This window comes from Lutra lutra, chromosome 2 (assembly GCF_902655055.1).
Source record: "Lutra lutra chromosome 2, mLutLut1.2, whole genome shotgun sequence".
Taxonomy (NCBI): domain Eukaryota; kingdom Metazoa; phylum Chordata; class Mammalia; order Carnivora; family Mustelidae; genus Lutra; species Lutra lutra.
This window is the reverse complement of record NC_062279.1, coordinates 68,567,740-68,581,928: the sequence shown is the minus strand read 5'-3', so window position 1 is coordinate 68,581,928 and position 14,189 is coordinate 68,567,740. Positions and strand designations below refer to the sequence as shown.

The 14,189-nt window shown below is 36.0% G+C and overlaps 1 protein-coding gene across 3 annotated transcripts in view; it reads left to right on the top strand.

Annotated features, from left to right (window-relative positions):
* The window catches only part of FBXW7 (F-box and WD repeat domain containing 7), a 223,345-nt gene that overhangs the window by 120,851 nt on the left and 88,305 nt on the right, over positions 1-14,189 (top strand). For 2 of the 3 annotated variants that reach the window (XM_047717648.1, XM_047717646.1), the window contains one exon: positions 9,268-9,840. In XM_047717648.1, coding sequence (XP_047573604.1) covers positions 9,337-9,840 — 504 coding nt within the window. In that variant the 5' untranslated portion in view covers positions 9,268-9,336. Of the gene's footprint in view, positions 1-8,578; positions 8,629-9,267; positions 9,841-14,189 lie in introns of all 3 variants that reach the window. The other variant, XM_047717647.1, reaches the window with a different exon arrangement.

Sequence of the window (14,189 nt, the reverse complement as noted above, 5' to 3'; positions counted from 1 at the left end):
TGTAAAGAAGAGGGAGTGCATGTTCAATAATGTAGAAAGCTACAGAAATGGTAAAAGATCCAGTGGGATTTAGCAACCAGTTGTCCCCCACCCAAAGATTATTTATTTATTTATTTAGGAGAGAGTGAGAGCCAGCAGGAGCAGGAGGTGGTGGGAGGTGGAGATGGCACGGGAGGGCAGAGGGAGAGGGAGAAGCAGACTCCTGGCTGAGCAGGGGAGCCTGACGTGGGACTCTACTCCAGAGCCCTGGGAAAAGGACTTGAGCTGAAGGCAGACGCTTAACCAACCGAGCCTCCCGGATTCCCCTAGCAGCCAGTTTAAAATTTAGTTTTAATGGAGTAAACACAGATTGCAGAGGTAGTAGAGTTAAATGGGAATGAAGAATTAAATTTAGCCCAAACTAAAATAATCAGTTAAAGAAACTTTAAAAAAAATAGGTATTGTCATGTGAACTGAGAAATAGTGTTCTGTATCATTTATAATAAAGATATATATGATTGAGGTACCGTGTGGATTTAAAATGTTCAAAACTATAATGAACATTTGCTGCTTACATGAATACTTGCATCATGCTCCCCATACTCATTTTGTGTTGCTTTTGTTAATCTCCATTATTAAAGACCTATTCAGCCAATTTTGTAGTCCTTGGAAGATTTTCACCTTAAGTCACATCTGTGGTTTCCCAGTTAACCACAGTATAAGCGATTTGGAAGTAGAATTATTCAACAAGCTATGTGCTTTTGAAGTATCAATCTTTTTAGTCACATCCTTGTTTTTTTTTTAATATTTTATTTATTTATTTGACAGAGAGAGAGATCACAAGTAGGCAGAGAGAGAGAGAGAGAAGCAGGCTCCCCGCTGAGCAAAGAGCCCGACGCGGGGCTCAATCCCAGGACACTGAGATCACGACCTGAGCCGAAGGCAGCAGCTTAATCCACTGAGCCACACAGGCGCCCCAACATCCTTGTTTTTTTATAGCTTGCGTTAAAGTAACAAGAACTTTGATAAAAGGAGAAAAGTGGTAAATATTAAGGCTAGATTTATCCCCGGTTTTAAAAATACAACACAGAATGTGTTCAGTACAACTTTTAAAAATATGGTTAAAGTTATTGATACTGTGTTTGTGATGTGGCTTGAAGTTCTTTGGTAAAGAAAGTACCTAGTTGGCTTTAAAAAGATTTAATAAATATTTACTCACTAAATAGTGTTTTGAAGAATAAGTTGAGCTTATAGGTGCTGAAGATAGTGGTGGTGAAAAAGGGAAGTCTTTTTCCTTAGGGCGCTTAAATTCTAGTGAGAAGATAATACAGATAACAAATGAATAGATGAATGCATAGATAGATAGGCATTTACTGTATTACAGACACTAGTCTAGTGCTTTTATACATTGCCTGGAGAAGAGTAAAACAGGGCAAGGGGGAAAGGGACTATGATGCAAGGGAGTTATTATTTTAAATAAGATGATTAGGGAAAGTGTCACTGCCTGTGGGACATTTGAACTGAGTCCTGAAGAAAGTAATGGGAAGAACTATATGAATAGTTCTTAGTATGAGGAAAGCATTCAGGCAGAGGGAATGGCCAGTGCAAAAGCTCTGAGATAGCAGCATATTTTCTTCGTCAAGAAAGAACAACATTAGAGTGAAACAAAGTGAAAAAGAGAGAATAGAATATAAACTCATAGTGGTGGGGATATGAGTAGATTATTATACAGAGACCAACAGGCAGCCATGAAAATTGACTTTCATTATGAGTGAAATGGAAAACCCTTGGGGGATTTTGAGTCACTGAGTTATCACTCAGTCATGATGTGACTTACTTTATTGTTTATTCCCAGATACTATTAATCAGTTTGACTATAAGAATTAATAAATAACTTGGAATATATAAAGTTCGTAATATGAACTTGGAGTGTTAGTAAGTGGTGGGGCCACAAGAGGGCTCCTGGTGATTAGGGAGCTTCCTTTATCATTCAGGGAAGATTCTAAACTGCTTGCAGAAGGTGATTCTAAGCTTTGAGTTTTCCTTCCCAGTGATCAGTAGTACAGTTTGGTTTATGTTCCTGCCATCTACATCTTAAAGCTTAAATGACTTTGTTGCTCAGGTCCGATGGATTGTATCCTGCCATATGATTCTAAAACTGTCTAAAAAATGCACAGTCCTTTGGAGGCTTTGGACGTTTGCTTAAGTTACCCCTTGTTTTATTAGTGTAACTAGTGTTCCCCAGTTACTTAGATTTCAAGGTCATTTCAAGGTTAGTGTTTGCCATGGAAATAGCTCTAGTTCACTCTGAGATAGGCTTTCAGAGCTCAATTTTTTTAACATGTACTTTCTCATACTGATTCCTTTAAACATCCTAAAATAAGTTCAGATGGTGTTGATTAATCCGAGATATTTTGAAAAGCAAGTTTCCTGAGAAACTAGTTAAAAAGTTTCTGAGAAACTAGTTTTTAAAAAGCACGGAAATTAGGTCTGAGGTGTCACTAAATCAACAAGGTATAATGACTAAATGTTACCCAATATTTTCTAGGACTTGGTGAAGCCCTGAAGTAATTCTTTTCTATCACAGTAACCTTATTTCTGAATTTTTTGAAGAGCAACATTATTACAATACTTCTTCATCCTAGGATGGAGGTGACTGTAGGCATCTCTTCTAGGCATCCGTAGATTCAGAACTGTCACAATAATGAATAATGCTGCCAGAAGAACCCTGTTCTGGCCACTTACAAAGGGAAAAGTGATGCCTTCCTCTCCCCTTTTCTATATGGGCTATCTGAACTTCTGATTTATTTGAAAAATTTAGTAGTGAATGTCTATTAGAACTTCCAATTTCTTTGATCTTTTTATCCTTGGTTATATTTCCAGGAGCAGCCAAGGTAATGCTGTGGCTTCTTTGCTGATATCTCAAAATACTGTGTGAATCTTGCATTGCAAATAGTGCTCTTTCTAGAGGATTTAGATAAAGTAGGTACCATCCACCCTTATTATTTGTAGATTTTGTGTTTGCGAATTTGCCTACTCACTATAGTTTGTGACACCAAAAATCAATATTCGTGATGCTTTCATAGTCATTTGTAGACATGAGCATGCACAGTGTGGCAAAAAATCACTTGGCATGCACATTCCCATCTGAGGTCAAACAAAGTGACACTCTGCCTTCCTGGTCCAGCTCTCATACTATAACAAGTGTCCTTTCATGGTCTATTTAGTGAAATATTTGGCTTTTGAAAATGGCTCCCAAGCATAGTGGCAAGGTGCTGTCTAGTGTCATAATGTGCCTTATGGAGAGCATAGAGTTGTTAGATAAGCTTTGTTCAGTGCCGTAGGCTGAGTTCAGTGTTAATGAATCAACAATATGTATTAAGTACATGTCTTTAAATAGAAACATACACATGAAAAGACTATATATTGATGAGATGGCCAAAATGTTGTGACCAAGGCTTTCGGGAAGTTAACCCTGTGTTTCCCCTGGGGGCAGTGGTTCAGTATTTGTGATAACTTTATAGAATATAATTACTACAAATAATGAGAATGGACCATATTTAGTTAAGGGTGTTGACTTATAGAGACTTCAGTTATCTGAAATATTTCATAATTCCCTCTCTCTAAACCATTGTTTTAGGTTTGTTTAAATATATACATCCAGAGTTATTTATAATGTAAAATCTGATTTTACCATGGATTTTGGTCGGGTTAAAAGTCATTGATTAACTTGTAAAGAAACATTTCTAAACGTTATCCTCCAGAAAATTAAAATGTGCCTGATCATATTGAGTGTTCAGTAAGTATTTGTTTTATAGTAATTATCTTTGAGTATTGTACAGATTCTGGTTTTGGAAAAGAAGTCATAATGTGCACCTCACCCTGCTCACGCACATTTGCACATGCTTTCTGTCTCTCAAATAAATTAATAAAATCTTAAAAAAAAAAGTGTGCATTTTGGGGGTTAGTATTTTATTAACTTTTCCTGTATAACAGTTTCAAGTTTTAGATCAATTTTCTTAAAAATGTGGGGCTTTATAAACTCTTTTAAAAAAGGTTCCCCTACCCCTTACAAGACAAAACCAGAGAGGGAGACAAACCATAAGAGACTCTTAATCTCAGGAAAAAAACTGAGGGTTGCTGGAGTGGAGCAGGGTAGGAGGGATGGGGTCACTGGGTGATGGACATTGGGGAGGGTATTGCTATGGTGAGTGCTGTGAATTGTGTAAGACTGATGGAACACAGACCTGTACCCCTGAAACAAATAATACATTATAGGTTAATGAAAAAATAAAAGGTTCCCTCCCTTATAAGAGTGTTTAGTTGATTCTGATTTCCTATTACTTATTGGATAAATGTTTATTTTTTTAATTAGGTCATTAGCTTACTTAATAGATTATTGTTAGAAAAAAACTAATTTCCTAAAAATGCTGGGGTTTTTTTTTTGTTTGTTTATTTAAATTTGAGTTTATGAATACCAACAGAATATGAAATTTTCTTTTCCATTTTCCATTCCCAAAATGGGTCAGAGAGATCCAATCCAATATATATTCTGCTTGGACACATTTTTATATAAGTCTGTCAGGTATTTTCAGCCTCTTCAAATATTCTGGGATTCCTAGAAACTGACTTTTAGCTTTGTCATTGTATATTTTATATTGGCTGTGCTTTAAATCTGATTCTTCTACTTGGGCTTACCATTTCTGATCAGGTCTATCTGTAAGAATCTGTGTTATTTTGAAAGCTATTTATATGCTATGGTTGTAAATAGTTGAGTCAGTCGACTTTATTGGCTTAAATTAAAGACACTTTCTTCTCTGTTCCTCCCAATATAACACTAAAGTTACACAATGATAGTGATTTGACTTCTTATTATTCCTAATTAGTAATGGAAATGTTCACTGATGATCAGTGCAAGTACTGTTTTAGAAATGCCAGTCATAAACTTTCTATTTGTTGATAGGCTGACTATTTACCAACAGTCTCCTTCCTACTTTGCACATACCCTTTATGATTAGTTTTATGACCTTTGTTCTTTCATCTTTTTCATCTTGTAAGTTGCTCTTAATATGTCATTTAACCCCTTTCAGTCTCTTAAAAATGTGCTTCTTTGGTTGGCACACATAGGGCAATTTGCTTGGGGTCTGGATTATTCCAGGCAATGAATGACCCTGATTTCATGCTGTTCTATGCATAATCATCCAAATGGAAAATGTTCCTGTTAGTGTTAGGAGAGTTAGACTTTAGATGCAGTTACTAAAGCAAGATTTTAATTCTTTGAAGGAAGCCTATGAATAGTAGATTTACCTTGATATACGCTGGGATACTATATATATTCATTTGCATAGGTCGGTGTTTTTCAATATGTTATTTTTAACCTGCTTTTCTGTGATGTTTTTGTAGTTTGTGTTTTACATATATGAGCCAGTAAGATTTTGATGACCTTTATTTTCTGCAGTTTATTATTATTTTATTTTTTATAGAAAACAACAGATGTATTTAATGTGCTTTTTTTTAAAAACCCTACTTTCTACCTAATACAGAAATTTTGTTATTGTGCTTATCTGAATTGTAAAGAAGAACCACTTGATTTATTTTTTAAAATTTTTAATTAATTTTTTAAAATTAACATGTAATATATTATTTGCCCCAGGTGTACAGGTCTGTGAATCGTCAGGCTTACACACGTCACAGCACTCAACGTAGCACATACCATCCCCAATGTCCATAGCCCAACCACCCTCTCCATACCGCCCTCCCCCCAGCAACCCTCAGTTTGTTTTGTGAGATTAAGAGTCTCTTATAGTTTGTCTCCCTCCTGATACCATCTTGTTTCATATTTTCCTTCCCTATCCACCAAACCCCCCACTTTGCCTCTCAAATTCCTCATATCGGGGAGATCATATGATAGTTGTCTTTCACTGATTGACTTATTTCACTCAGCATAATACACTCTAGTTCCATCCACGTCATTGCAAATGGCAAGATTTTATTTCTTTTGATGGCTGCATAGTATGCCATTGTGTGTGTGTGTGTGTGTGTGTGTGTGTGTGTGTGTGTGTGTGTATGTGTGTGTACACGTATACCATATCTTCTTTATTCATTCATCTGTTGATGGACATCTAGGTTCTTTCCATAGTTTGGTTATTGGAACCACTTGACTTTTAAAAGCCACATTTGATATATGTTACATCATGATTTATTGATTATATTTGATCATCAAAATCTCATGCACCTAGGAAAGTTTCCTTCCTCTCTCTCTAGAGGACTATTTCAAACCCCTTTCTTCAGATTTCTAACAACCTCTTCTCCCAAGATCACTCTGATGATAATGGCAACATTGCTTCCTACTTTAAAAAGGAAAGGAAAATAATTGAAGGAACGAGTAGGGAATTTCCCAAGACTCCTGCCACTTACAAAAATTTACCTGTTTCCAACTGTTTACACATTGAGAAATATGGTAAAAAGGAAATAAATGTAAAGTACCTATAATACCACTCTTCTTTCCCATCTTTTATCATAAATGAAGTATCCATTTTTTTAACTGAAACTAGTCCTTCCAATTTTTGAACTCATTCTCATCATCCCCATTTAATTACTTACAAACATCACTTCACCATTTCCCCCTTTTCTTGATTACATTATCAACTTTTTGTTTTGTATTGGATCATTCTTGTCAGTATACCAATAACACCGCTAGTTCTCTAGTCTTAAAGAATAAAACATTTTCTCTTGGGGCGCCTGGGTGGCTCGGTGGGTTAAGGCCTCTGCCTTCGGCTCGGGTCATGATCCCAGGGTCCTGGGATCGAGCCCCGCATCGGGCTCTCTGCTCAGCGGGAAGCCTCCTTCTCCCTCTCTCTCTCTGCTGGCCTCTCTGCCTACTTGTGATTTCTGTCTGTCAAATAAATAAATAAAATCTTAAAAAAAAAAAAAGAATAAAACATTTTCTCTTGACTCTGTTTTCCTTACCAGTTATCACTCCCTTTTGTTCTTTTTTTGCAGCAAACTACTAACTTGTTTGTACACATCATCTCTATTCTCTCTTCCTTGTTCTTAAATCTACTTTAATCAGATTTCAGCTAATAAAACTGTTACTAGTGACGTCCATGTTACTGAATCCAGTGGTCAGTTCTTTCTCTTCATCCTACTTGAACTATCAACAACCATTGTCATTTTATACTTTCTCTTCCTGGGTATGCTTTCTTTACGTCAGGGCCTCAAGGATGTCAGTCATTCCCAGTTCTACTTGTTAGTCATCTTTGCTGGTTACTCTTTCACTCAAAATGTTGAAGTGTCTCACAGTTCAGTCATTGGAACTCTTCTTTCTGTACTGTACTTCTACTTGTAATTAGAATTAAAGAATTTCCCCCCACCCTACAGCTTTTTTCTTAGAAAGTGTAGATGATAGAAAATAAAATGAAATAATGCTATTTTAAAACTATCTTTCAGACTTTCAGACCCCATTTCAAAACTTGCAATGGCCCTTTGGGGGATTCACCTCTAGTGGCAAGGGTTTAAAAAGTAAATAAGGCTGTTCTGGGGCGCCTGGGTGGCTCAGTGGGTTAAGCCGCTGCCTTCGGCTTGGGTCGTGATCTCAGGGTCCTGGGATCGAGCCCTGCATCGGGCTCTCTACTCAGCGGGGAACCTGCTTCCTCCTCTCTCTCTGCCTGCCTCTCTGCCTGCTTGTATCTCTCTCTGTCAAATAAATAAATAAAATCTTAAAAAAAAAAAAAAGAAATGTAAATAAGGCTGTTTTATCTGAAGATCATCGTGATATATAATACAATGTAGTTATTCTTAGAGCGTGATAGAAGATAGGTATTATATTTCTTATATCTCATAAACCTTAAAGATATATTTTTAAAAGATTTTATTTATTTATTTACTTATTTGACAGACCGAGAGGCAGGCAGATACAGACGGGGAAGCAGGCTCCCTGCTGAGCAGAGAGCCGGATGTGGGGCTCGATCCCAGGATGCTGGGATCATGACCAGAGCTGAAAGCAGAGGCTTTATTTAACCCACTGAGCCACCCAGGTGCCCCAACCTTAAAGATATTTTTAAAAGGAATTCTATATGAGCTTGGCCAGTGTGTTGGCATTATTTTATGTAGCCTCAAACATGTCCATATAGATGACTGCAAAGGATGAAATTCAAGAATGAGCATTATGAAAAGATTCTATATCAAATCAAGTTTTAGAGTCTATAAAACATAAGAGCAAATGTGTTTGATACATAACATTTGAGAAATATGGTTAAAAAGTAAGTTTAAGGCACTTACAATACTACTGCCTAAATACTAAACTAAATGTAGTTTATATTTTGAAATCTTGTCTTCTAGTCTTTATGCAGTTTAATAATGCTGTGATCCTATAATTACCTGTATTTTGCCCTTAGCATAATACAAACATCCATGTTCTCACAATTTTTTAAAATGCACATCATGTTTAGGAATTACACTATATATAGCCCATCTCATGGATTCCTTTGTCTTGAACATTTGGGTTTTGATTATTTTTATTTACACTTATTTTTATTTTTTGCTTTTTTGGATAAAGCTGCAGTGAGCATCCTTTGCATAATTTTTTTTTCTGTTTTAGGATTACTTCCTTAGGATAGATTGCCAGAAGTGGAGTTACTGGGTCAGAGGGTATGAACTTACGAACTTTTTTCCTTTAAAAAAAAAAAATAATAAAATTTTTTTTATTTATTTGTTCCCCAGTTGATTTATATTCATTGTGCAAAATGAAAATCATAATGATTATACTTGGTACCTGTCAAAAAAACATGTCTTAAGGCAGGGTTCTATGATCAGAGAAGTTTGGGAAATTCCTACAGTAAATAAGCCTCTTTATCTTGGTTTGTCTCAGTATTTCCAAAACTTAATTGATAATTGAATAGTTTTTAATGATACACTTCATAAAATTTTCTGGAAGTTTTATGAAAATTATAGTTTATGAACTGATCTAAAATTAAAAATCATTTTAATGGTTAAATTATGTTTTATTGGTAAAAGCAACTAAATTATAAAGTTTAATTCTAAAATTATTTTTTAAAAGATTAAAATAAAGCTGTGTACTGTGTGATTTTTGTGTATGTCTTTATAAAGTCTTAATTTTAACATTTTAAACTTTCTACTGATTCCTAAAGAACATCTTAATATCTCAATAGCATCAAATACTTTTTACAGTCTTTAATGAAATTTGGAATATAGACATAGAACATAAAAGTGGGAGATAATGTAGACTGTACAAACCTTTCTTCTCCCCCCCCCCATTTTTCCCTACAGAATGTGAAATCCTTTGCATCTTCTGATAGTCTAGCCAAGGTCCAAGAAGTAGCAAGCTGGCTTTTGGAAATGAATCAGGAACTGCTCTCTGTGGGCAGCAAAAGACGACGAACTGGAGGTTCTCTGAGAGGTAACCCTTCCTCAAGCCAGGCAGATGAGGAACAGATGAATCGTGTGGTTGAGGAGGAACAGCAGCAGCAACAGCTAAGACAACAAGAGGAGGAGCACACTGCAAGGAATGGTGAAGTTGTTGGAGCAGAACCTAGACCTGGAGACCAAAATGATTCCCAGCAAGGACAATTGGAAGAAAACAATAATCGATTCATTTCGGTAGATGAGGACTCCTCAGGGAACCAAGAAGAGCAAGAAGAAGATGAAGAACATGCTGGTGAACAAGATGAGGAGGAGGAAGAGGAAGAGGAAATGGACCAGGAGAGTGATGATTTTGATCAATCTGATGACAGTAGTAGAGAAGATGAACATACACATAGTAACAGTGTCACAAACTCCACTAGTATCGTGGACCTGCCTATTCACCAACTCTCCTCCCCATTCTATACAAAGACAACAAAAGTGAGTATATTTAGTCTGCCATTGTAAAACATTTACCTATCCATGTTAATTGTAATGAAGCTTTCCTCACAGTCTTTGTTATTACCACAAAATTAATCTTCAGATATGTAATAATAAAATGAACTAAGTTTTGTTTTATGGAAGGTATTAGAAATAGAAGTATTGATAATGGGACAATCTTATTACAGATAGAGGGGAGGTAATTGATTTTATTACTATGAAAAATCATTAATACCGAATTTTATTATAAATTTTGTCCCTGTGATGGGTTAGTAGTTTCTGTGTAGTAGAGAGGGTTGGCGTGAAATATGATTTGTGTAATCAAGTAGCAAAGAATCTTTTCTTATTTATAAAATGCAGGAGGTTGGGGTGGGCTTTGTATTCACAGGTATTACTCCAAGGCAAAAGTTACTGTCAAATTTCTGCCACTACTTCCCTTATTTGCAGTTTTCATTTTCCTTCCCATCTTAGAAGACCTTTCTGTTGTATATGCCTCCTTATCTCATTCAGCTAGTGGTAGCCCATGGAGTTAGCCATAGATATGTTTTTGTTTTTGTTTTTAGAGAGAGAGAGTGCATGCATGCACAGCTGGGTGTTGGGGGGAGGGGAAGAAGGAGAGGAAGAAAAAGAATCTTAAGCAAGTTCTTTGCCCAGCATGGAGCCCAACACCGGGGCTCAATCTCAGGACCCTGAGATCATGACCTGAGCTCAATCAAGAGTTGATGCTTACCTGACTGAGCTGGATGCTTAACTGACTGAGTTGGGTGCTTAACTGAATGAGCCACCTAGGCGCCCCTTAGCCATAGGCCCGTTTTAAAAGGGGGATAATTAGACTCCTATCTAAATCAGAGACGAGACATCAACTGGTGATTGATCTAGTGCTGAGAAAAAATTCTGTTGGATGTAGTCCTTTGAGGCTATACCAGAGAATAAGGACTGGAATATACTATGACTTCTTCCCAGTATTATCTTTGCTACTAGATAGTCCGGGAGGTCCTGAAATGTTGAAGTCTGTCTGAGATGGAAGGAGGAAGTGATTGGGCAACTGCAGTAAATTTGAATTGTCAGTGCTTTTTCTTTGGGATGGCATGGGAGCTTATTTCTTCAAAATATTCTTGAATGTTATATCCCTTAAAATTATGGTTATGATAAGAGACAGGGATTGTGGAGAAAAAAAGCACCATTATTTCTCTCACTCCCCAGTCTTTCTATTGTATTCTTCCTGCCGCTCCTTCCCCATCAAATTATAGTTAAAATGAAATGATATAGTACCTGGGCTTTGCTTCAAAATATTCCTAAAGGGGAGAAAAGGAAAGAGGGTATAGATTGGCCATGAGTTTCTGATTATTGAAGCTGGGTTGCAGAGATGGGGTGGTTCATGGGTATTTTTCTGTGTGGTTTTTAAAGTATGTTTAAAATGTTCCATAATTGAAACATTTTTAAGTTGTAAAGAATATGAAATCTATACATACGGTCCCCTGAAAATGATAAGGTTGGAAATAGGAGTTTTCTTTATATCCCTTGGTCTTGTTGACTAGATCCTAATTAAGTCAAGAAAGTGCTGACTTCTCTACATTGAATTTTATTTTCTTTGTATTTTGGTGCCATTGAAATTACAGGAAATTCAATAAAACATCATGCACTTTTGCTGGAGTTAGAATTTATTTTAATCAATATTTTAGGCAGTGTTGCTATCTACTGGTCTATTTAAAGAGGAGAAAAAGTAAAAAGAATTATACTCAGAATGAATAAGGTATGTAGCTCAACTTTTATCCTTTTTCCACCCCCCTCAGGCTTCTACGCTCATAGATCTTTATGTTTGCATGCTTTTTGGTTATCATTTTTAAATTAGATAAAAATCATGACTATTCATGTAGAGTAGACTTACAAGTTAAACAGTTCTTTGGAATGGAACATTTAATTCAAATAATAGCTTATTTTATAGATATTAAAATAATGTCCATAGTAGTTTGTCCTCTTACTCTTATTTGCTTATTTTTAAATTTACAGTGAATTATTGATTTAGCCCAATAACAATGTACAAACAGATATAATATCATCTCCTTTAATGTAATTTGACCTGGAATAAAAAAATCTCAGATGCTAGGTTTAATATTTGAATTGCTGTATCATTTTTGCTTAAGGTTGTGAAACTTAAAACTCTTTCTAAAACATGTTTATCCCTAGTTTCCCTAGCCTTTTTGCAAGTTTAGATTTTACTTAGTTGGTTTGATCTAAGTAGAAGTTAGCTTCTGTAGTGGTTTATATTCATTCTGCCATCTCTGTCTCTAGGTGTTAAAGTAGTTCTTTGAATCTCAGCCAGATGGCTCTACCACTAATAGTTACAGCCCTGTTTTTTTGGTAAGGCTAAGACCTTTTATAATGCAGTCCACCCAAATTTTATCCCCCAGATCTCTTGATTTCTCTCCGTCAAGGTTACTACATCAAAAGATGGGGTTTGTGTCTCTTTTTTTTTCTGAGGGTTCAGGTTGGGGAATGGGGTTTAGCATTTTATTGCATTATCTTCTTTAAGAAAGAAGTTTTATCAAAACTAAGCCTTGTTGAGCAAAGCAAAGCTATCAGTGAGTTCTGCTGTATAATTAAAAACAAGAAAGCCAGCTAGACAAAACGTATCTTTTTCCAAAAGGAGAAGTCATCAGATTGTTCTGTAGGAAAACTATGAGTATACAGGTTTGACAGATGCTTTAGCGTTTTTCCCCCCCTTTCAAGATGAACCTGTAAGCAGAACTTTTAGATATGTCTTATACAGTTATCTGGTTACCTTCTTAAAAACAGAATAACAATTTTAAATCAGTTTTTTCTAGTGTCTCTTGAGTCATGAATGCAAATTATTGTGTTGTACATACAAGGCCAAAGACGTAGACTGAGTACTAGTGACAGCAGGAAGAGATGTATGTATGTGCATAGTGTTTATGTATGTATGTACGTATGTATTCTTGTGCACACACTTGATATATTGTTTATCTTGAGGTTATTTTCCTGCACAAATACGATGCCCTTCTACAAAGTAGTATTTCAGGTCAAAATTGGCCCATTTTCCCTTTTCTCTCTTCCTGGGGCTCTTCTTTAGGATTATTCCCAGAGTACTTTATTTTTTCACCAACACTTTAAAGATGTCGTCTGTTACTTCATTGCTTCTAAAGAAAATGTCAGTCACCCATCTATATAAATCTTCTAAATATAGAAAATAAGGAAGAGCTCTCATTATTTCAAAGACTTTATTTTGGAGCAGCTTTAAATTCTTTATCATTATAAACATAAAACACTTCTACAGACATTACTCTAGGCCACAGTTTAGGTCTTCTTAAACTGTGACTTTTGAGAATAGTAGAGGTATAAGAATCACTTAAAAATACTCCTTTTGGGGTGTCTGGGTGGCTCAGTGGGTTAAAGCCTCTGCCTTTGGCTTAGGTCTGATCCCAGGGTCCTGGGATCAAGCCCCACATCAGGCTCTCTGCTCAGCAGGGAGCCTTTTTCCTCCTCTCTCTCTGCCTGCCTCTCAGCCTACTCGTGATCTCTATCTGTCAAATAAATAAATAAAATCTTTAAAAATAAATAAATAAAAATATTCCCCCTTTTTTTCATGTTAATACAGGATTAGCCATAGTTTACCCAATATAGCTTTCAAGTTTTGTTTTGGTTTGTTTTGTTTGCAGTTTCTTAAACGTTCCCTTTGGACAGTTATACTTATTTATTGGTCATTCCTGAACATGCTGTTTCTCAAATATGATATTAATGAGAAAAAGCATTTTTAGTTGTTCCTTGCATTGGTCTTTTCCTTGAAAGCAATTGAAATTATCAAAATTCTTAGGACATCTTTTTTTTTTCCCCTCTAGTCACCAAAGATTTGTTCATATGGGAGGCTGTGCAATAATATGCATTAGAAATTTCAGACTATCTTAATGTTAAAAGTCGAGGGTACTGGCAGTCAAGGCAAGTCAAGCTTATTTATTAAGTCCATACTGTTTGCAAGTCCCTATGATAGATAAGTAAATAGAAGGTACAGAGAGGCCAAATGATTCACCCAAAAATCACAGTGTAAGTGATCAGAGATTTTAATCCAGATCTGCCTAATTTCAAACAAAACAAAGCAAAACAAAACAAAAAAATCCCAGCCTTTCTTTCCAAATTCTACCATAGGGAAGGAAGTTGGCAAACATTACTACGTAAGATTTTCAGGAGAACTGTATGTCTATTTGGGTTCTAGCCTCTAGAGTATGATGGCTTTCTAATACTGTGTCACATTTTAAGTCATCAGAGCTACCCTTTGGAAAGGATATGGAGGGCTTAGTTAAGTACTTTTCCATGTGTTCTCTAACAAAGATTAT